Raw genomic sequence first — 24,425 nt, forward strand, 5'->3', positions numbered from 1 at the left:
AAAGAGCAATAAATGCATCAGTTTTGCAAATCACAGCCAATCCAAGCTGTCCTAAGAGCACATCTATTGTGACATCTATTGGCTGCCAAGGAGAAAAGTCAGCTAGAAAGGGTAATCTGTTAATTTAAAAATTATTATGTACCTGTGGTAACATCCCAAATTAGATTATATAAACTTGAAATGGAAAATAAATATTGTGTTTTACAGCAAACATTGTCCAAAGCTAGCTCTCAGTTCATATAAAGGACAGCTAATGTTTCCAGAAAACAGCAGAGGGAACTTAGAGAAAATAAAATGCCTTCAAGTTACTTGCCTATACAGGACACTGTATAAGACAATGACACATGGCCCTTTCATGTGAATGGAATCTCAAATTTGGTCCCATGTCTTTAAATATTCTTTTCTTTGACCATTCTTCCAGCTCATGCTGTAAACACAGTATTAACTTTTTTACTAAATTAACAGTATCCTGATCCCTCTAGGCCAATGACTGTGTCATGAGACCCAAACAATGCAAGTCTTCATTACTGTATCTTACCTCTACTGATTTCTTTAAAAAAAAAGATATTTCATGGCCTCATAGAAATTTAGTGATACTCACCCTCGCCCCATAGTTACCCAAAGGATTCCCTTCTTAAGGGTTTCTTAGTTAGGTTTTAGAGTTTAAAAAAGGCATCAGCTTAAAAACTGTGGCAAAACAAAAAACCTGACATTCTGCTGTGTGTACAAGTAAACATTCAGGTGGCTATACAGGGGAGGGAATGTTAAACGTTTTGAACAAAGTAAGACTGCTCCAGGATAAATGAGTCCCCCTTAAAGCTAAAACAGATGTTAAAAGTAAAAATTATGTTGTTTATTTTCTTACTGATTCTCATTAAAATATTTCAGAATGTTATTATCATCATTAGCAACTGCAGCCCTTGGCAACTCATTAATAATACATATTAGCACTTGCCAATGTTTGGCACCAGCTGCACATGGAAAACTATGCTGAATTTGGTTTTATGATCCTAGTTGGATGAACACTGAATACTGAAGTAGCTATGGCCATAGTAAAAGGATAAGAATTAAAAAAAAAAAAAAAAAAAATCAAAAAACTTTAGGAGACAAAATGTGAGTGAGAGATGTTTTGCTCCAAGTCACAGATGTATGACAAATTTAACATTTCAACCCATGGCACAAAAGGTACAATACAGCACAAGCCACACTTTAACCAGCGTGTTAAAGACTTGGCTAGGAGAGAAACCAAATTTTCATTGAGCTTTAAAACACTACAATATTAACTGTTAGAAAATCCATGTTACATTCAAAGGACAAGCTTTACTGAAGTAAAGGATCAGTGTTGGCTACCCAGGATGAGATTCTATTTTCATGGGAAATATTTACAAACAAAAAGGAAAACAAAAATTAAAGTCTGGTTTTTCCCTTAACAATGAGGTGTTAAACAAATTTGGTAAGGGAAATGCTACAAATTGCCTACTCCAAAAGCTATAGATTCCTAAACTAGATGAAGTATTTGTGTACAAATACCTTCCCTTTTTTCTATATTAAGTCTTTTCAAAACTTCTGAAAGTAATGGTACTAGTCTCAAAAAATAACAAAACCCAAGTTTTGACCCAGGAGTTTTGACATATGAAGCACAATGAACTAAGATTTTTAAATTTTATAAAGCAATTAAAAGATTCCCCTCCCTAGTTTTAGGAAGTGACTGTGGCAATGTGGTTCTGGGTAAGACTAGAGCTCAATAGCCAGTTATAGTTAAAATTCCTAAGGAGTTCTTAGAAGTCTGTCATCTGGTCGCTCTGCCTCAGTGACACATTTGGAAGGATTAGACTTAATGCCAACTTCTGAACAGTCTTTCAAATTCCAAGTCAGAACTAATTCCCTAACAATTTGAAGACATAAAATCTACAGAACCTGTTATAATAAATCTTAATGTTATTCTGATATCCTTTAAAAAAAACTCTGAAAAAACAAGTCTCCAAATCACGCCAGCTACCACATACAAACTTCTGAGTGACAGAGAATATTATAGAAAAAATAAAAAGCAAAGAACTAAAGTGGAGCAAAGAACTAAAGTTTCAACAAGTGGAATAGTAAATCTTGTTTCTGCAACTATCTGGAATTTCTGCCCTTCAGAGTTAGCTGTTGTTATTGCTTTATTGAGATCTTCTCATGTAATGTCTTAGAAGTATTATAACGTAGTTACAGCAGCAACTGCCAAAACCACCTGAACCCCTGTAAATATCAACACTAGTCATGATTTAGTAAGTTTTTCACAGAGAAATAGAACACCAAAATTGCACAAAAATGGCCAGTACCCAATGAGAATTCTAAATCCTATAGAACTGCAATGAGTTTTCTCTCAACATTGTTAACCTCCCAGTTCCAAACTTGTCTAGACTTCTAGACATCATTGCCATCATCATTATACCTTACAGTTCTCCTTCCCCCATTTATAGTTATTTTAGAAAACAAGGAACACTATTGCACTTTGTACAGTCAAATCCTCCCAGTCATTAATCTTATGTTGGATCCTTCACCTAGCCAGTATCAAGAGTTAGATGCATGAACTTTAAAAAAAAAAAAAAAGTACCTTTTCTAATTATTTTTGTTTTTCCTTTTCTCTTCCTCTTTTTTGCTTTTGAAGACATTTCACAGCAATTACTGTTATTGGAATCTGTCTCAGATTCTGTATTGGAAGAGCAATTGAACCTGGCACGAGGTCCAGATTTTGAACTCCTTGCAATTCTAGTTGGCACCAAGGTCTCTGAGAAAATACTCCCATCTTTTCTATCTTCTGTTTCAGATTCTGCTGTGTCCTCTAAATCACTCAGGACTTTTGCTTTTTTTAAAGGAGCAGCAAGCTGCAGACCAGTTGCTTTTCTGCCATTCCATCTATCTGATTCAGAATCCATTTCATTCTCAGAGTTGCTCACTGCAGGCTTATTATGTGCAGATGTTGACTGGTCAAAAACTTTTTGACTGCTCCCATCCTCTGAATTATGGCTTTTGCAATCCTCCTCTGAAAAGTCTAGGGTGGGATTTTTCCTTTTGGGAGACACAGAGCTGACTGTTGCACACAACAGCTTATGACCATTGCTTTCCAAGTTTTTCTCCTTCATCTGCGTGTCTATCTCAGAATCCGAAGATCCATTTTCTGATTCACTAACAAATTTTCTTCGTGCTACAGATGAACCAGGTAGAGAAAAAATCTTCCTTTTGCTAAGCTGCTCTTCTATTTCTTTTTCACTTTCAGACTTTAAGCCAACATCATCCTCAGACCCCTCCAGTAACATTCGCCTGGCTGCAGCTGAGGCATTTCGGTGAGGCAGTTTTCTATTCTTACATCCAATGCCAATACTTTCTGAGCTTGAAACCTCTTCCTCCACATCACTCATTAGCCTTAACTTATTAGCAGCCACTGTAGCACTTCTGCGTGGAGTTTTTCTATGTCTCCCAGCGCTCTTATTGAGTGACTGTGCTGTTACCACTGACGAATTTTCAGAGTCACTTCCATATAACCTTTTCCTGACAGTTTTTCTTGTATTCCCATTCTCCTGAGGAAGTGTTCCTGCAAAGAAAAAGGACTGATTAATATCTTAAATATAAAAATAGCAGCTTCTTAAGTTCTGTCAAATCTGGAACAGGTTCAACCCACAGACATGTCAAATGAAATAACACTCCTAACTAGGAAGTTATGTACTTTTGTTGTCTGTCAAAAGAAAAATTATTTAACTATAGTGTAAATTTTGGGTTCATTCTACTGCAAAATTAAAACTTTGAATTACTGCTTTTACTCTCATTAACATATAAAATGCTGCAAGACAATCCCTCTCACTAGTCTCAGCTTCTGCCCTACCCACCTAAGTACTGAAAAAAATATTTTCAGAAGTTCCATGTAAGTAATTTCAGAACAGTAGAACTACCACAGATAAACAAATTAGTACCTTAGATATACAGTAATTAAAAAAAAGAATTATATACAGTTATATGTAAACAAACTTATTTGCCATTCCCAAGAAAACTACTCAAACCTGACCTATTTGTTTTCTCTGAGCAGCTTGATTTCTAGTTATCCTTTGACTGCTGTTTGTTCTTCTACATACACCATTGTGTAGTAGAGGTGACAAAAGAGTTGCAGAGCTTTCTTTGCTGTCTTCTGAGCTACTCGTAGAAGATGAAGATGATGAAGAAACCAAAGAAACTTCTGTTTCACTTTCTATTAAAAAAAAATTGTCATTAGAATTCTGAGCATACAATTACCTTCAAATTAAGAGCTACAATTTGCTGATCAAGAAAACATTTCCTCATATTATTGTACAATACACTGCCATGCCTTAATGTCTTTCATGTATGAAACTGACAACCCTACAGAATACACCACTCCCTACTTCTACAGTGCTCAGTGATAGGAAGCTTCTTTAGCCTGTATTTAAGTTTCAAGTAAAATAACAAAGTTGTTTTAAGAGAAAAAACATGCTAAAAACCAACACAAAACCTACTATGACAAATTTCTTTTACCAGGACTTTCCTTCTTATTATTTGAAAGAAGCTGAACTTCTGTGAAGGTGAGGTAAAGGGAAAAAAAAACCAAGTATGGAAGGTTTTTATGTCTTGGGGAACTTGTAATTTGCTAACTTTGGGTGACACTTTTTAGGGTAACATATACAAGTGTATAATCTGTACTTTTGTATATTACTATTTATCAAATGCACTCCATTTTGCATAAGAGACTTCCATTCACTACAACCAATTTTCTGGAATAGCTGCTGGAAATGAAGAAATTCTATTCTTCTATTACAGTATTTAGTGAAACTTAAGAGGATTTTTTTCTTTCAACTTTTTCTTATCATGTATCTTACTCAATGCAGCTTTGTTGTGAATCTCCACACAAATGCTGCAAAAAAAATATCATCTACTTAACTATAAAATGAATTAACAACCAAGACAGCTCTACTTCTGAGCAGCACACCATACTACTGATAAGATTTCCGCTTAGGTACAAGCTTTTTCATAAGTAACAGTCAAGTTAACTTCCTGCATTCTAGGGGATTTTAAAGCAAAAATCTGTGTTTAGCACACAGACCTTTTTATAGTATTCAATAATGTAGGAAGTGTCCAAAATTCATTAAATGACACAAAATTCTGTATTAGACAAAAACAAGCTACACAGAAATCTCATCTAAAACTTTTTCACATGAACAATGCAAATCTCATTTAACAACTTAGAATGCAAAAGGAAACATTAGTGGACAATTCATAGAGAAGACCAAGATGAAAACTCTCATCTGAAAGAAACTCAATTTCTGACCTGATGATACTGCAGAACAATTTGTTAGTGTTGTGGATCTAGCTTTTGCATTCCTTTCAAAGGATGCCAGGCATGCAGAATCAGAGGATTCACCAGAGGAACTGTGGTTGTAATTGCTAGCATTCATTTTATGGCTTGCAACACAGGCAGCTCTGCTTGAGGTAGGTTGAGTAAAAGAATCTTCATGCTCAGATTCATTTTTTGCCTGCGACTTCAATGGTTTCTGCTTCATATTTCTAGTGAAAGGAGAAAGTAGTAAAAGCAACACAGGATGTTAAACTATGAGAAATGATGGAAATTATTTATTTTAACAATACTTTGCTCTGAAAGCTTAACTAGCTGTATGCCACATGATTTTAGATTTATGTAAGAGTTAGATACGCAAGGTAACAAGGTGTGAGACAGTATCAACTTTGAGAAAGGTAAGTATTAAGTACTTTCATTAAAATAACAGCCTAATATCCTAGTGATTTTATACATGAGGAGACACATTGCTATGAAAAACAAAGAACTTCATACCATATACTTTCTAGACAGTTATGTCCTCCTGTTGTTTACCAGGAAATTGCAACAGGAGCCTTAATTTCTTTTGAATTTTTAATTGCACGTAAACTAAGTGGTATGTATCCTAGCATTATATGCTGTAATAAACTGAGTTCAAGACACACAAACAAGGTTCATTTTCAGTAAAAGTTAATTGTTTTCATTTATTTTCACATTTAGAACTATTGTATTGTCAGTTACTTGAGAAGTTTTTCCAGTATCCACCTAGGTACACAAGATGTATATGCATTTTCTGCCATAAAAATACTTCCCCAAAAAGTCCCAAACCTCAGTTCTGCCAAGTATCACTGACTTCTAAACAAGTCACATACAATTATTGATACAAGCAGAGGTGTGGTTTCAAAGCAAACTTTTCACTTATCCTGAGATGTGTTTTTCTGGGAAGAAGTAGGAACCAAGTAAAGTGTAAAGCTCATTGCCAAGTATTTTCTGTGGCGTAATCCAGCATACATAAAGAATTTGAAAATGTAATAGTAATCCACTGGCTGTTTTTTCTTACAATTTAAAACAGGGTAAACAATATATTCCTATGTTATATTTTGTTTTTTTAAACTCTTGATTACTACACTTTTACTGCCAAAGAAGAAAGCCTGGACAGCAGCAGAAAAATGCAAGCCCAGTTTCTATGATTTACCCTGTTTAGCTTTTGTGTTTTGTCTCACTTCATTACATACGCAAATTAAGAACAGTTAATCATGCCAACCAGCACTTGTGTCCAAAACTTCTTTTCCTTGAAAACAGAAAAGGTATATCTAGCTACCAAAAGAATGCTACAGTAAGTGAAAATTTCTCTAAATCCTGTAAGGACTGACTTTCTTCTGTATGTGATGAAAGATGTAATACACACAGCTTTGTTTTCTCAGATTGGTTTTGGTTGGAAGGGACCTTAAAGATCACCCAGTTCCAACCCCCCTGTATGGGCAGGGACACCTCCCACCAGATCAGGTTGCTCACAGACCCATCCAACCTGGCCTTGAACACTGCCAGGGAGGGGGCAGCCACAGGTCCCCTGGGCAACCCCTGCCAGTGTCTCACCACACTCACAAGAAAGAATTTCTTCTAGCCTCATGTCTAGCCTAAATCTACTCTTTTCCAAGTTAAGGTCATTACCCTTTGTCCTATCACTCCATGCCCTCACAAAAAGACCCTCACCAGCTTCCCTGTAGGCTCCCTTGGGGTACTGGAAGGCTGCTTATAAGGTCTGCTTGGAGCCTTCTCTTCTCCAGGCTTATTTAGCATATACAGTAAGTAAATCTTTGTTCCATTCCTTATTATTTCAGTCACACTAAATACTGACTCCCTGATTGAAATATTAAACCAACAGGGTGAAGGAGAAGGAAGACCCAACCTTTCTACTCTTTTGACACTGTTTCACAGACCCCCTTTTTTTTGGCACACACCTTTCCTACTGCAAGGGAAGTAGTTAAACTAAATCTTTAGACTAGAATTAGGTAACCATTTAATAAACCAATTATTCTCTTCTTCACAGACTAAACCTAACAGTCAATATGAGTATTGGTCAGTTGTGATGTACTTCTTTATTTTCATAATTTGGTTACCTGAGCGTTTTGGTAGGATGCTGCGCTGAGCTTTGATTATGAAATCTTCTCGTATACCTCTGGTTTCTTCGTAGTTTTTCATTCTGCTTCTGGCCATTTTTGAAATCTGAAACAATTCGTCTTATTTTCTCTTCAAATAGTGCTGATAATCTCAAGGTCATACTATAAATCTAAGTAAGAAAGAGGATGATATTAAAAACGGAGCCTTTCATCCAAGAATAACGTTTCTAAAATTAAAACTTGTACAGAAAAGAAATGGAAAAAGCATGGCACACAATACACTAAATACTAAATAAGCAAGAAATGAACACATAAAATATTTTTCTCAAACTTCTCCCCAGCTCTAACCAGCAGCGTTATTCAAAGTACTGATAAACTAATTCCAAACTCATTATGACAGTCATAAAACCCCCAACAGCTACCTTTGACTTTTTGTTTGGAGTATAAGACTTTGCATTACTAAATATTAGTCTTATATCTTTACACAATTCCATTGGAGTGTCATAATTTCCAGCTTCCAGAGTTTCTTTCACTGTACCGAAGTCCATTGGAGTGTCTATAATATGTCTGTAATCCTAGATAGAACATATAAAAAAGAAGATTCAAGGTGGTATAAAGGAAAAACATCTCTTTTTAATTTTATTTCTGTATTTAAGGGTGGCTTAAAATGACCGGCTCTGTCTTTCTCTCCTGTTAATGAGTATTAGAGGGAAGCCAAGATGTTTTTAAAACATGAAGCAAGACCCAAACTCAAGATGTGCAGTCCACAGGAAAAGCTTGCATGCTTGGTAAGAAGTTTTCTTCAAGTTTGTTGAGATTAAAAAAAAAAAAAAAAAGAGTTAGCAAAAATACCATGAACAGCTAAGGGAAGGAACAAATCAAGTTTATAGCTCAGGTTTAGTAAACAGGTTTTGTAGATTGTCCCTCAAGAGACTAGTTTTAATTAAGAACACAGACTTATCTAAAATTATTTCCTTACAATGGACAGTAAGAAAGCAAGCAAAAAAACCAACAAAGTAGTTTCAAGCCATATTTAAGGGACACAGATATTTGTAGACACCATCACTGGTGTTCAGTTGCTTTGTGTTCTGTGTCAATACTTTGATGGATGTTATCTTGATGCAGTAGAACTCATAGTTCTAGGCACAGAGCAAAGCAAATTTTTTTCAGTGGTTTGGGATTAAAGTCATAAAGAGAACAAATAGGTCCAAGAGTAACATAGAGAGCTTATTATGGTACCAAAGGCTAAAAGGAAAAAAAAATTATCTTACAAGGTTAATATGAACAACTTACAGGATATTGATCCAAATCAACTGGCTGCCGGAAAGGTTCAGAATCTTCACACTGGAAAATTAAATTCACCAGTTCCATACATTGCTTCTTCCAAGAATTTTCATCATAGCCAGTTTTCATGCTTCTGCCTTTTTTAAAGCCCCGTCCCTTGGAAAAAAAAAGTTAGAAAACTAAGTATTACTCAAATACAGCAAGACAAACTAAATCTGATAATCTGTCTGGAATTATTTCTGTAGCAGAAAAACACACTTCCAAGCATACTGCTTTATAATAAATAGGGCACTGTATGACTAGCAGACTGTTCCCTAATCTTCATTAATAAACTTTGGCAAATTATACAGTTTTCTTTTACTGTCTTTCAAGGTGGGTTTTTGTTGTTTTTCTTTTGTTTTGTTTTAAAACAATGACACACAAAAAATGCACCTTCTGATATCAAATTATTCTCAAAGTATTTTAATAATATCCATCACTCAAAATATTATTTGCCAAGCATCTCAGCTTTTACTTACCATACAGATTACTGAATACTGCTACACTGAACAGTACTGGTATCAAACTCATAAATAAGATCTTCCCAGACAGCTATACAAAACTGGTACAGAAGCACTGAAACTGCAAAGACCTACTTAAGCAAAGCTCTTACTTCCTAAATACCAATGGAAAAATTCTGTTCTATGATTTTCATAAAATTAGGCATCACTCAGCACCACTGAATTTGAATGCAGTCTGCTAACCAGTTTTTCCTACCAGAAATTATTTGGTATGTATAGTAAAGATTAGCCAACTCACTTTCCTTCTTCTGTATGATGTTCTTGGAAGACATTTTTCATCATCCTGCACAAAATAAAATCAAACAACTTAAAAGTTATGTAAGGAAAAAAAATAACAGATGTTTAAAGTGTTGTTAGTTTGATACTGTGGTAAAAGTATCTATTTTTTCTAATTTATCCAAAAAAAGAAGCATATTAAAAAATAACCACATAGCATTTGAGAGACTTGAAAAGCAACATCCTAGATACCACCACTGAAGATTTCCAACTTCAACTCATCTTTAATACAAAGGAAAAACCATCCCCAGAATGTGCAATGAGAAGATACCCATTATCTTTAACCTCAATAGCTAAAAATCATCAGTAATTCAATTCAGTGATAATACATGAAAAATTCTGAAAAGATGTCATTTTTAGGTCACTTTTAGTAAAAAAAAACCTTATAATATGGAAGTACTAAGGTGATGCTTAAGTAGTGACATAAAGAACTAAAATGACTCAAGGTAATTTCCTCCCTAGATGTTAACCTGAAAGGGAGAGCAGCTCCATTACAACTTTATGAAGGCTTGTTAGTAAACACCCAGTTAGCAATAAAAACAGGAAAAAGGCATCAATGTAGGCAGTTTTGGTTAAGCTGTTACTGAATATACAGCACTGCAGACAGCAGTCACTGTATAACAACAGTGCATATTTACCTCTATCAGATTTAAGATAAATGCACTTTATTAAACTCTCAATGAGGCATTCAAACCTCATGCTTTTTGTGGTACACAGAGAAACTGAGAGCCAAAGCACCAGTTACACAGCTTATCATTCATATACTTATAAATGCTAAAAGCTGACAATTCTGACCTTAGAAATAGCCATATAATTAAATCACATATCATTAAAATACAATTAAAGATAGCTACTCATCTACTCTCAAAATATTTACTGCACATTAGCATGGTTCAGAAATAAGAAATACATTGAGAAATGTTCACAAACTATGGAAGAACTTCTCACTGATGGCACACGCTCATAGTGAAACATGTTTATTTGCTACACTTCTTAAGTACTAACAACTCAAAATTATTTTAATAAAGCATCTCTTCACATCATTCCCCACATTCCTGGTGTATTCCATGTTTATGTTACCTGTGTAAATGTGTCAATACACACAACATAACAGGAATTTTACCAAAAATATTTGATGGCTCACGTTATTTTCCTACCATACATTATTGGAATGTATTCACAAAAAGGAGCTTACCAGATCAGCATCAAGACAATCTTGCTCATCATCAGTTGTGCTGCACAGCTCAAAAATGTTTGTACAGTCTTGATCACTGTAATACAATGAAATCTGTTAATGGAATAGCTAAAACATAGTTATAATTTCCTAGATTAAACCAAGCTGTGACTAAAAGCTATACATAAACTGATGACAGTATCTAAGAATTAAATATTAAAATCTCATGGTGATTATAGTATTAACAAAGTAATGCTACATCTGAAAAACTGTGTAATCCACTATGATGTGCATTTCAGAAGGAGTGAGACGGGTGAAATTAGCATCAGGGATTATTAAAAAGCCTTCACACTTGATCTACCTGCAACAAGATGGTCTATACTAACTTCTTTTCAAAATAAACTTCTCAACCTACTAAGTCAATCTCAGACAAACTACACGAGGAACTTCTACATGTCCTGGAGAACACACAATTTACTTTACAGGTTGAGTTACTTTCACATTGTGACATTTTGGTGCTGTAAATACCAGTCAATGCTACTAAGGGAAGACCTTAAAAAGAACTTGTAAATATTTCATTGGTTAAGAAAATAGTCAAAAAGAAGTATACAAGAATCCTGCAGTGTTTGAAAAAAAGTAATCAAAGGAAGCATGATTCACAACAAAGGATTATTAAGTAGCTGATACTCTCCCACTCCCAAGTACAAGTATTCAAGCACTACTTAGTAAGTGCCACTTACTTGATAAACTTTAAGAGCTGAGTAGTGATCTTTTTTGCAGCTCTGGCAATAGCACTCCCCGGTTCATTGAAAGTCCTAGCGTTGCTTTCAATGTATCTCACTTCCCAAACCAATGCAGAGATCCTCCTTAAAATTAAGAAACATTGCACCTTTAATTCTAAGCTGAAAAGCTTAAAAGCTGCAAAAATTGTATCTCAGTAATTTTCTGTCCACGTTAGGTTAAGACAGATGTCCTTTACTTAAAGTCTCGTTAGACCAGTCTCAAAACTTTCATTCACATGGAGAAGTATGTGTACACTATGTGTGTTTGTATCTCACTGTGGACAAACTTAAGGCCAGATTCTCCCTCATTTCTATTGCTAGTACTAACCTGTAAAACCTGTTAGCAAGTCTTGTCCTTATAGTGTTGAGGTCTGTTGGATAAGCAATCACAGTACAATACTTGGGATAAGTACACAGGTCAACCGGACCAGCAAAAGCTGCTGAAATGTCTGTTAAGAAACAGGAAGATTAATTTAGTTATTTCAAGGCTTTTGTGAGTATTACAAATTGAGACAGGTGTTCAGTTGCTATGTATATTCATGATAAAGCCAATTATGCATAAAAATATAAAAATCTCAATACAAACAGAAAGAACCACACATAAAAATGTATGAACATTTACAGTACTTTATCAAAGAAAATTTTTTAAGGATGCCGTGGATATTCCAGGGACCTGTTTATAAATGTGATATTAGGAGAAAACGACCTAAAGCTTAGATGACATGCTCACCGAGAGTCAGAAGCTGATCAATACCACTGATAATCCGTTCACACGCTTCATCACGAGATCTTGTCCCCCACTCCCCTTCTTCAGGTTTGTACAGCAGCTTCTCCACCTCTTCAAAAGTCACAGAAACACTGGCTCCTAATTCTTCAGGCTGATCAACTGAAGAGTCACAGCAAATAGGAAAGGGTAAGAAGAAAGAACACAAAACAAGATAAACTGTTAGGTACTCATTCTTATTAAGTACTCATATGTTCATAACCAACAAAAAAATCTTGCCTTAAAATGGAGTTAGATGCTAAGACAGGGAAAAGAAGTACTGAACATGCATCCAACAAAGATACCCTGTATTCACCTTTTCTGCAGTTCTGCATTTCCAGATGACTCTTTCCTCATTTCATCTAAACACTAGGTTTAAAAGAGGACTTAAGAGTTATTTATATGCTTCTGTTTTAAGTGCATGCCTTCACAGGGTCATAACTTAGCTAAACTAAGTCTGTTTGTGCTCCCAACCTTAAAACATGTATAAGACAGGTATTACATTGTGACATCCTTCCCGTGTTTAACAACTGTGATTTTTTTTACATTTTAAAATATATTTGTTTTATACATGACAGAGTAATAGTGTCAAAGAAGTAGTAGAAATAAAAAGCTATGATATTTGGCTCTATGAAAAGTTTCACACTTCCCAAGACTAGTGAAGTCTGGCCCATGCAAAATTATTTTGAGTAGGTCATGTATTATCCTGGGGTATCTTTCCCCTGTAGGATGTCTCTGTCATTAAATTTTCAGTGTACCACTTTCAAGAATTCTGGTTCCTTTATGCTATCAACCTTAAGTGGTTGACAATATTATTCTTTATATTTCAATCCACTAGAGGGAGGAGTGATAATTAACATACTGATATAAATGAAAACTTAAGCCATAGCATACAGCATTCAGAAGAAATTGATAAAATTTGTTCAGTTGAAACAAATCCTTACTCAAGTTCAAACACAAGGCAGTTGAGTCTCTAGCAATAATGACTGTTCCTCAGTAACACATGTGAGAAGCATTAAGCACTTAACAGAGCAAGAAAAGCTTTTGTATGTTAGGAGACAGATGGTGATGCAAAAATTGTGTTTCAATTAAACTTGTGTGCAAAACCAAAATCCTGCTGAGTACTTGTTTTTCAAAAACTAAAATGTACAACATTTTCAATTTCACATTTTTATTTCAGATTGTTTTTCAGAACTTATCATCACAAGATATGGCTGAAGCAGCCAGCTAAACACCTCAAAGATTAATTAGGTGTCTACTATGAATATCTACATGTGCATACTGTACTTGTTTTTAAGAAAAAATGCCTTACTGGCATCTGGGAAGTAAGCTAACTCCTAGCAAAGGTTATGGAGAGAATTAATCTTTTTGACAGCTTATTCAGTAACTACTCCCTCAGTTCTTCAGATTCTCCTTCCTCCACCCAGCTGGTGCTGGCAAACACTGGAAAACGGTATTAAGATAAACCAAGAATCCAACTGTTCCATTTACAGTTAATTTTGATTTGACAAGCAAACTTCATAAATAGCTGGCTTCAACTATAAGCAGTAATGATCTGCTGCCTGGAAATTATTTTATATGCATCCTTCCCCTATCCCCTTATACTGTAATGTATTACAACAAACTAGATTTTTGAAACTTGAGAGGTTACTGAAATTTAGTGTTTGGAAGTAGCAGGTTTTATTGCATAGGCCAGAGCTACATATTAGAAGAATTTCTTTCAAAATGGCAAAGGCAAAAAATATAGGTACATTGAAGATATTTCACCAAATCTGGAGCAAGACTGTCTTTAAGAACTTTTTTGCCTAAACACAAAAACACCCTGCTGACATTCTCTATAATCTGAACGACAACTATTACTACATCAGTTCTACCTGTTAGGTAGATGTGCACAGTGGATACTGTACTCTGATGATTTAGTGGCATGAGTCATAAGAAAGACAGTCACCCAAGACCCACTACCTGAATGAAAGAAGGAGCTGGAAAGAGGATGAAACACATTAGACTGTTTATTAAGTGAGTTTCTACCTACCATTGTCAGGAACTGGTTCCATGTCCCATGGACTAAGCTTTTCAATTTCACCATTGTCCCACCTGAATCACCAAGTTAAAAAAATAAAATTAAAGCTATGCTGATTCAGAATTATTCCCTCCAAACATTAAAATTACATCTATTCTTAGGTATTAATAAAAATATGCTGTATAAACATACATATAAACAAAAGGATTAGCTAGCAATCAGCTGTCACAGTGCAAAAAGGAAACACTGTTCATAACAAATTTTTAATTAAAACTGTGCTCCTGATTTTGGCTGTATGTAACTTACCCAATATATAACTCAGTTTACAAAGCCTGTATCAAGAAGTTAAAGAAGAAAAATGAGAACTTTAAAGGTGAAATAGAAAAAAAAAACACCACAGGAGAGTGGTTTTTTTTCACTAACCAAAACAGCCCATGGAAGTTTCAGAGAAAGGAAGTATTTAATATTTTAACATTTCATTCTATGAGGCATACCACATGAAAACAGGCATGATCATTGCATTGTTCCAGCCATGTTTGTGAATACCTCCCAACCTGTTTCCTTCAGTATCTGCTTCTTTTGTCTAATAATCATTTTGCCTTTTTGAACCTGCTAATACTGTTTCCACAACCTCCTGCGTATTTCCAAAGGTTACTATCCTAATGCTAAAAAACAAAAAACTCCCAAACCCCAAACTTTTTAAAATTCCCTGCAGGTTTCAACATGCATCTCTAGTTCTGTCATTACAGAACCTGCTGAATGATAATTCTCTATTCACTTTGCCTGCTGCCTTTATGGTTTTATGGACTATGGACACACCCTGTCCAACATTCTCTTCCATTTTAAGAGTTGCTTTTTTTTTTTTTAATCTTAACTCAGAAAGCACTTGGTACACATTTTTCATCTTTTTAGTTGCTATTCTCTGTATGTTTCCCAAAGTCATTACATCTTCCCTTTGGATGCTGAGACACAAAATGCATCAAGACAATCAAGTATTAGGAAGCAGTGAGCAATGCTCTTTTGTCTTTGATATTGTTTCTGATGGTGGTCAACACCTTGCTGGGTTTTGTAGCTACCACTGCATACACAACTGACATTTTGAGAACTGTCAGTGACTATCTGCCACCATTTCTGTCTTCAGTTGAATCTACCAGTAAGCACAATATTATATAAACATTTTAGAATTTAGCAGCTACAAAGGGAGTAAAGAACACATGTGTCTGCTAGGCCAATTTTACCGAGCAGCAAAATTAATAATTACAAACAAAGGAGTGACATAAGTAATGTAGCATTGGTAACTACAGGTCATGGCTCTTAAAGTTTTCTTTTCAGGGATTACTTCAGTGACTTCATAATCATCTGACATTAAATGTATCTACCTCTGCCCTCTCAAAAGGGATTAGAAATTGAAATTAAGGAAACTAAGAAATTGTATCTTCTTAGTTATGAAGCTGCTGAGTAAAGCAACACAGCAAGAGAAGAAAGAAAACATCCATGGCTTGGTAGATGATGTTCCCAAGTAGATAGTGTTATTTATTTCTTTAATATTTAATATTTCTTTAATATACTAATAATTACAGTACATTGGAAATTGGATTGTCTGCTTAGTGGAAGAGATTCCAGCACTAGCCATTACAAAAAATTATTCACACACGTGAATGAGGTTAGTAACAAATGTTAGCATATTAGACTCACTAAAAAGTTGGCACAAGTTATTTCATATTCACATTGTGCTGGATTAGCAACCAACTATTAAGAAGCAATAAAACAGTAAGTAAAATAATTTTAACAATTTGTTATACTTTCTTATACCAATAAGCTAGCTATGTAAAAGGCAACCCACACTACTAACATTAGAAGTTTTAAATCTATTTATACTTACTTAACACTGTAACACTGAAAGTGACTATCTGGATACTGAGGTTGATAGGGTTCTTGACCCAACACTGTTCCAAACCACCATGCATCATCAATAATGGATCGGAACCTGTCAGCTAGAGTGAAAAAGTCTGCTCAGATATTCTACTGTGAAAAGTTATGTAACTATCATTCTTATACATGCAATTAGGGAAAAAAAAAATTCTGATTATTGTATTTGTTTACAAGTTCTAAACCCATTGATATTCAATAAAATCTTAAGACCACTTACTATACCAAAAAAATACAAGTGCTAAAATCTAAATAAATTTGCTCCATAGCTATGAAGACAAGGGAACACTAGAGTCTCAGTATTTACTTTGAAAACTGTTTCTTGGATCTATGGTAATCCCTTCAAAATGCTTAGTAGCAAGGTTCAGATTTCTAATGGGCAAGGGGACCTTACCTACCACAGAGCCCACTGTAATTCCAAACAAGAACCATCTAGCTAAGGACAAAATTATTGATTCAAAATCAGTCAAAATCTTTAGAAAACACACTTACAAGCTTGCCAGTTCCTCTGACGTGCTTCATCATAGAACTGACGTAATATGAGGAAGTCGATAACATCTGGCATATCATGGTATCTAGATAAAAAATAACACCTTTCATGTGTATACCTTAAGGCTTTAGGAAGAAGCTCAGAAAGAAACGCAGTTTTAAATACTTTTCTGAAAAAATAAAGATGCACATACCTGATAGAAAATGATTTGTCTGTATGTTTTCCGGTGGCGTGATCTATAAAGGCAAGCTTTAGGCAACACAATGTGGGAGGACCAACTTCGTATCTAATTCCAACTATTTTTACTAATTCCTGATCCTAAAGGTAAGAACAAACAGTTCAGCAAGTATTACCATCTGGACTAGGCACAGAACTATTAATTTAACATTAATTAACCAACCACATAAATTACTACATCCAAAACTACTCAAACTGTATTTGAGGTTTCAGTGCCTCAGACCTGGCAGTTTTCACACAGGTGAAATATATTATATTATTATATATTATTATATTTGGCCTTAACTCCAAAGACACTCTGGTAATTGGAGAAGCTTTCTCCTGTTGTTTCATTAGGGAAACATTATTACCTCATAAATCAATGTTTTGCAAACAGCTGTAATACAATTCTTCATTCACAGGCTACTATTACTGAACCCACAGTGTCTTCAATGCAGACTTACCCTAAGGACTACTTTTCTCCATGGCTCCTTATGTGGATTCAATTCATAAATGTTATTTCTTCTGACTGCTTCAATGTAAGCTTCATGTCCTTGTCGGAAATATATTACCTAAAAAAATCCAAGACCACAAATCCCAAACAGTAAATGTTAGCCTATATTTAGTAACTATAATGATCCTAACACAAACATTTAAAGATTTTAACCAATATTCCTACCTCATCACCCATCTGGGGAACAAAAGGGGATCTTCGAAGAGCTGTGTCTGTTATCCAAATGGGAGGATGGCAATCATATGACAATTCCAAGTTTACTGCTTGTGTTGAAGCATTACCCTTCGCAGTTAATAGAGAGTAAAATTAGACATCATGGACACACTGCTGACATGGCATCAAAATAGCTCATTCCATTTTAATTTGGCAGACAAAAGCTTAACTTGTAAAAGACTAATATACACTTCCAAAACCTATTAACAAAATCCTCCCAAGGCTTTGCTTGAGTTGTAACTGTATTTCTAGTGTTAATTCTAAGCAAGTCTTTCTTATGTGAAGATTTCAGTGTGCAAGATTACTGTTATGCAGGTCTTAAGAGAAACAGTGTTATAATTTGAAGTGGTGGTCTCAGTACACAATTAAAATCTATCAAGCTGCAAGAAACTATTTAAAGATGAAAAATTATGAAAGATACTGCACAGTAAATATACCTATTAAATATTAAAAAAATGGAATTTTGAGAACACTTGAAAGAAAGTGAAAAGGATGAAGTTATAAACACACCATTACTCTAAGCATTAAAAAAACCCAAACGTTTGCCCCTTTATGGTAGAAAATAACAAGAAATACCTGTTTTGACTCAAAAAAGGGTAACTATTTAAATTAACTTAAAAAACATCACTGACTGAAAAAACAAATTATTGTTAACTTATAAAGAAATCAAAAATTCAACTGAAGTATAAATAGTCATTGTACCTACAGACATTATAGTCCCTAAGTTTTCAGGAAGATGTACTACTTAAAACCAGTTTAACAGGGTTTTAGTCTAATATTCTATACAGTTATTTGATAATTAATTTACTCTTTAATGCCAGCAACCTTGAGAATCCTTTTTATCTGAAAAGTTAAAATTACTTCTCTAGCGATGAAGATTTTTCCATACATGTAAGCAGAATGGTCTCAGATTTATTAAGGGTACATTTCATGTAGGGATACAAATATCCTTGTTCAATGGTAGTAACAACTACTTTAACAGTTTCCATTGGCAAGGTCTAAAAACCTAAGAGAGAAATTTATTAAAGAGTCACTAGAAGATATAAACTGTATACCTCGTCCTGCTTTTTGGGTTTGGGCTTTTTTCGTCTTTTCCTTCTTCTCCTCTTTGGAGGAGATGATTTCTCTGCTGATACTTCATCTTCTGAAGTACTGCAATATCTGATAGCTTTCCGACGAGAAGTCCGTACGGGAGGCTGTAGGTTAATTCCTGTATCAGCAATCCAGTCAGAGTATCTACTGGATGAATCACTGCCCAGAGTGGATGGTGGCAGGAAAAGTAAAAACAGAATCAAGCTGTCAGTATTTCAGGATGATAAAATCCCTAAGATCAACAGATGCAGATACAGATTACTGTTGAAAGCTTTATCAAAAAACTAAAATTACTTTGACCTTTCAGAACAATTACTTCACTTGATGTTTAACAATTTTTTGTTAAACCACAGTAATTCAAAGTAATTGTTAACCACAGTAATACAAAGCGTGTTTTTTTTAAAAAAAAAACAACTCGAGTCTGGTGGCTTCTAAAAATCAATAATCTTATTTTTAAAAAAATCGTGAGATAAAATTCTGGAAATCTCAGAAGCACACATTTGCTTTTTTCCCCATCTTTCTCTGTTGGTATTTTTTGTTCTACTGCAGAGTTCTAGAAAGAGTATCTAAAAAGTCATAGTAAAGTTATTACAAAGTTAGATATCTTCAGCTCTAAATAAAATTATAAACTTGTCAAAATTAGGATTTTTTTTCAATAATTTTTGTAAGAGCAAGCAACTGACTGTTGCTGCAGTATTAAACAAAACAACTGCAAAACAAACTCAGTACAAAACTAAAACCCCTCAAAAACCAACCCTAAAAAAATATGAAGCACAGCAGAACTTCCATACAGCTTTTAACTTGCTAAAATTCAAGCAAAAGCCATTACAGTAAAAGCTAGGATTTGTTTATTTGCTTTTACCTAGAACTATTACTGTTACTTTTCTTGTCACTTCTCCATTCTTCCTCTTCCTCAGATGAGCCAGAGCCCTCACTTTCTTCTGCTTCCTGAATTTAAAAATATTCAGTCAGTACACAAATTTCTCAAAACACGTTTTAAGGGTTTGAAACACGAACCACATTCCCCATTCCTGTCTGCATATTATCAAGTTAGGAAGAAATAAGGTAAAAAGATGAAATGTAAATAAAAGCAGTTCTTCTTTCTAGCTGATTTCGACTTACCCTATTAACCTTAGGAATTTATCATTAATGATTAATCACTATTAATCATTAACTTCTGTATATTCACTCATATGCTATTAGCCCCATGTGGATCTACCCACTGCACCCGCTCTTCACAAAGCAACACCTCTCTGTACCATATGATGTTTCCATTTTCCTCCAGTCTCAGTTCACATCATTTATCAGAACAAAGTGATGGGTGATTTTGATTCCTTCAAATTCCAGACTCACAATGATGTAATTAGGTCATGAAAAATACACAATAAAATCAAACTCACTGGAATGCAAAGGAAGAATATGAAGACCAAAAAAGGAACAAATCAAGAACTATCACATCTCCCATTCACACATCCTGTAGGTACATTCTCTTACAGGAGTGGCACTTCCATGATTTTTTTTTTCCCCCCAACCATTTCCTAACCATTTATGCCATTTAGAATTGGGTGATTTTTCTGATTTTAGTACCAACAGATTGACCAAGTACTAATTGGGTATATTCATGCTTATATGTAAATGCAAAAGGGAGGTGTCAAGATAGATCAAAACAGATTACAACTTAAGCAATTTTCTGATAATTGTTCAACAATTTATATTAATGTCATTTTTCTTAATGTTTTCCATATTGAAATGTGTAGGTGTATTTTGATGGTGCTTGAATTAGTCAAACTGATTATTTTTTTTTGTCATTAGCAAAGTAACAGCCTTCTGCCTAAGATCTGTTCATACAGTGTACCGGATGGACAACACTCATTATTCAGGTCTTCTCTTTTATCCTATGATTTGTAGGATTAAAACAAAAAGAACAAACTCAAACTCCATTTATATCTAAGTTTGGCTTCCTAAAGTACTATTAGTTTCAGTATTAATAGATCTAACATCACTTCAAATGTATGTCAGTATGTGTAGTATTTACAGGACATTGCATGTAATACTCCTATCTGCATTTTGTCTGCTTTGAATTTTTCAGGTGCCAGAAGTGTCCTGACAAGTCCCCTTCCACCCTAAGTGACCTACTGTTTCACAAGACAATTAAGAGTCTAGGAGAGTCCCGTTCCAAGGAGTATCACTCTTAGTCTAACAAAATTATCTCCTGAACATCCTTGATCTTGTTCACTATTCTTCTTAACAATATAAGTGACCAGTCCAACAAGTCAAACCTTCTCTGCTCCTTCCACTTCTTCCCTCTATCCCAGTTTGAGACTATTTCCTTGTGTGCAAGGCAGGACAACAGTAGTCCAAGCAGTCCTACCACTATATACAGCATCTGGTAACAGCCAAAAGCTCCTTCTACTCTCAAAGTCCTCTTTTAACCCCAAGGACTTAGCCAGGATAAACAGACTGTGGTAGAAGTACATTACCAAGCTGTACCACTCTCAAAGAACCTGCAAAATTTCCATTTTTAGGTGCATTCACATATTTGGAAGGTTTTCACAGGAAAGAACACAACGCAGCCAAAATCCAAACTTCACTTTTAGCCAGACTTAGCATTGTGTACCAGTTTTGCCTTGGGCTGTGTATTTTGTTTAGAAGTCACTCAGCAAAAATAATTCAGCCACATCATTTATAAAGTGACAGCTAAGACTCCCATTACTAAAGCAACAGATATCTAGGTTTGAGAAGTGATAGCAATAATGATGCTTATGGAAATAAATTCCCTGGTAAAAGAGGGTTTTCTTTAGCTTGCTTGCTTGTTTCAAGAAAGAAAAAGGCACGTTTACACTTATTGAGGAACTCAAATTCAAAGCACAGAACTATGAAGAGAACCTACCTGCTCTATCAAGCCAAAACAGTTCTCTCTTTCCTCATCAGAAGACTCCAGTTGTTCAATGTTCTTCCGTGTTCGGTAACTGGCATATTTCCGTCTATGTAGTCTACGCTTAGATTGTATTAATGAAGACTCAGAGTCACTCTGTTTTACATAGGAAGTGAAAAAAATGAAGTTATTTAAGAATACATACATGGCTAGACAACCTTCTGAATGTAAGAAATGAAATGGTTTCATCACATCACATCACAGCATGATCACGTCAAAATTCCTTTTCAGTTCATTTCCTGTAAGCTAATGATTTGCTGTTCCAAATTTAATATTTAAGGGTGTTCTAAGAAATTACTCCTTATAAACTACAGTGACAAGTCCATTAGCATTACCTGATAAATACAGGTACATAATCAGACATTAAATGCATACAACTTGCAGTTCTGAGAGGATCAGGAATCCTTGGCTACACCCTGTTAAGTGGATCATGTAGGAGAGTTCTTGCGTCAAATTAATTTGTACTGCAAGATACAGCAGATCAGGCCACTATCTTACAATAACCAGGTTTTTCCTTTGTACAGATTCCTTCCAAGAAATAGATAAAGCAAAAAACATTCAAAACAGGACAAGTCTGAAAACCTGCCCCATACACAAATTAAAATAAAATTACAAGGCAATAGCAACATAGCATGTAACTCTTCAAATACAGGACCTCGAACCTCAGTGCTTTCTCATGAGCCTTCAAGAACTGGCTTTGAAACTGCAGTAAAACCAGAACAGTCTGAAAATCAAGTCTGCCTTTAAAAATTGCTAGCAAATACTTTAGATGGAAGGAAACATTCCTGAAAGAAAAAACAATTCTAGGTATTCATAAAAATAAATCAGACCTTGTCCTGCAGTAAGTGGAAGCTGAATCAGCATGAACCCTTGAAGACCACACCTTCAGAAACGCCTGCTTTCGTTTTTTAAACAATGACTCCTCTCTGGACACAGAATGCCTTTTTTCCTAGAAGCTGTTGCATACCTTTTCCAATGACTCAAATGACTTTTTCTTCTCTGTTGCATAAAGCTCCCTCTCCTCTTCCCCTTTTGCAATTCGATATTCTTCCTGCTTCCTACAAGAAAGTAATGAAAATCTAATTCTAGATCTGTTTTGACAGTGCTAAAAAATTAAATCATCCCTTTTGAAGGATCTAGCAACTAAACCCTAACACCCGATTCCATTACATTAATAATTTCAGATATTATTGCTTAAACACCCAGAACATTTCATCTCATTTCCAGATTTGAAAAAAAATGGTATTAAGAAAGTCTTCCTTGTAAATTTCAGACTACAATAAACTTTTTTTATCCCGGTTTTAATCCATATTTTTCCCTTTTTATACCTCCCAAAACGTGGAAAGCTTTTTAAACACTTCAGATATGTATCAGCAAATACAGCTGTACCATTAAAAAATGTTTAGCCATTGATATTAATTCTCCTTTTCATAGGTGCATACTGACAGTACCTTTGGAAGAAGCTAAATAATTTAGGATTTCAAGTGCTCAAGGCTGCTTCTGGTCATAACATATCACCCCCACAGTCTCACGAAAGCACAATCTTTCCAATCTATGTAACATAAATGACTCTAACCTACATTCCTCTATTTTAGGAAGCACAAGAACCTAGGTAATTTAGCTGTCCTTTAAGATGACTAAAAGTATTCAAATACGGGAGAAAACATCATTATTAAATTAGAGAAACTCCCTTTTCTTTTTTGTCCAATGAACTATTTACAATTAAAAGTTTTTGAGTGGATTTGACTATAACACAGACCTATTTTAATTTGTACCATCTATCCTGTTTTATCTCAGGTCTCACAGAACTACATTTAGAAAACACCGCCATGATGCCTTCTCTCCAATCACATCTGCAGACCAGTAAGCTCTCCACAGACCTGAGTAAACTGGGGGGTATTTCTGGTACAACAACTCTTCGTCTCCAAGCCTGAAGGTCCCTCTCGGTCGCCATCTGACTTCGTGGCGCGTTCTGATGCATCTGACGCACACCTTCCACTTGCCCGCTGCGCCGCAGGCCAATGTTGGGAGGAGACTGGATGTCCAAACTTGGTCTTCTAAAAGCTAAAATATGCAAATAAAAACATTTTTCCAACTACACAGAATTAGAACTTTCTTTCTGCTTACTACAGGATAAGAACTTCATGCTTTATATATTTTTTATCTCCACCATCTAAAGTATATGAGTAGTTATAACTTTCAGGAAATAATCTGTCCTGTAGAAAAAACAGAGAGATTGCACATATACTTTTTAAATAGCTATTTCTGCTGCTATTTTAATACAGTGAAAGGACATGTAATATGCCAGAGGTGTTTCTCCCAACTATTTCAGGCAGCTCTGAGGTGAGTGAGGTTCTAAAAAGCACTTTTCCTGGATCTAAGCTTACATAACTGAAACTACAAGGACATAGGTGAGAAGAGTGCCTGGTTTAAATCTGCAAAGAAGGGAGAGAGGAACCCAGTTTGAATAGCAGTAAAATACTTTTTTTGCAAACTTTAGAGGAGAATAAATGTAGCTCTATAATTACTACCAAATACAGAGGACTTAACAAGAAATACAGCTAATGCTTTTTCAAAGGAAATGTAAAAGGCTTGTTTTGTAATTTTATCACAGGAGTAGCAATACTTTAATGAACAAAAATATCTTAGCCAGATATCACCATGTTAGGGGAATCTTGTTCCCGAGACAAAATTAAAGCCTGGCTTAAATATTTCAGATACTGTAATAAAAATGGGGATA

General features: G+C 35.0%; 1 protein-coding gene across 2 annotated transcripts in view; it reads right to left on the reverse strand.

Annotated features, from left to right (window-relative positions):
* BRWD1 (bromodomain and WD repeat domain containing 1) overlaps positions 1–24,425 on the reverse strand; it is a 50,000-nt gene that overhangs the window by 4,292 nt on the left and 21,283 nt on the right. For both annotated transcript variants that reach the window (XM_030469340.1, XM_030469346.1), the window contains 22 exons: positions 23,566–23,749; positions 22,653–22,743; positions 21,641–21,781; positions 19,613–19,698; positions 18,714–18,909; positions 17,611–17,727; positions 17,396–17,503; positions 16,909–17,033; positions 16,718–16,800; positions 16,179–16,290; positions 14,309–14,370; positions 12,244–12,399; positions 11,842–11,962; positions 11,472–11,597; positions 10,753–10,828; positions 9,520–9,564; positions 8,731–8,877; positions 7,860–8,012; positions 7,438–7,607; positions 5,315–5,550; positions 4,043–4,222; positions 2,597–3,574 (listed from right to left, as the gene is read on the reverse strand). In XM_030469340.1, the coding sequence (XP_030325200.1) occupies positions 2,597–3,574; positions 4,043–4,222; positions 5,315–5,550; positions 7,438–7,607; positions 7,860–8,012; positions 8,731–8,877; positions 9,520–9,564; positions 10,753–10,828; positions 11,472–11,597; positions 11,842–11,962; positions 12,244–12,399; positions 14,309–14,370; positions 16,179–16,290; positions 16,718–16,800; positions 16,909–17,033; positions 17,396–17,503; positions 17,611–17,727; positions 18,714–18,909; positions 19,613–19,698; positions 21,641–21,781; positions 22,653–22,743; positions 23,566–23,749 (3,693 nt within the window). The remainder of the gene's footprint in view (positions 1–2,596; positions 3,575–4,042; positions 4,223–5,314; positions 5,551–7,437; positions 7,608–7,859; positions 8,013–8,730; positions 8,878–9,519; positions 9,565–10,752; positions 10,829–11,471; positions 11,598–11,841; positions 11,963–12,243; positions 12,400–14,308; positions 14,371–16,178; positions 16,291–16,717; positions 16,801–16,908; positions 17,034–17,395; positions 17,504–17,610; positions 17,728–18,713; positions 18,910–19,612; positions 19,699–21,640; positions 21,782–22,652; positions 22,744–23,565; positions 23,750–24,425) is intronic.

The sequence above is a fragment of the Calypte anna genome, chromosome 1, assembly GCF_003957555.1.
Source record: "Calypte anna isolate BGI_N300 chromosome 1, bCalAnn1_v1.p, whole genome shotgun sequence".
Taxonomy (NCBI): Eukaryota; Metazoa; Chordata; class Aves; order Apodiformes; family Trochilidae; genus Calypte; species Calypte anna.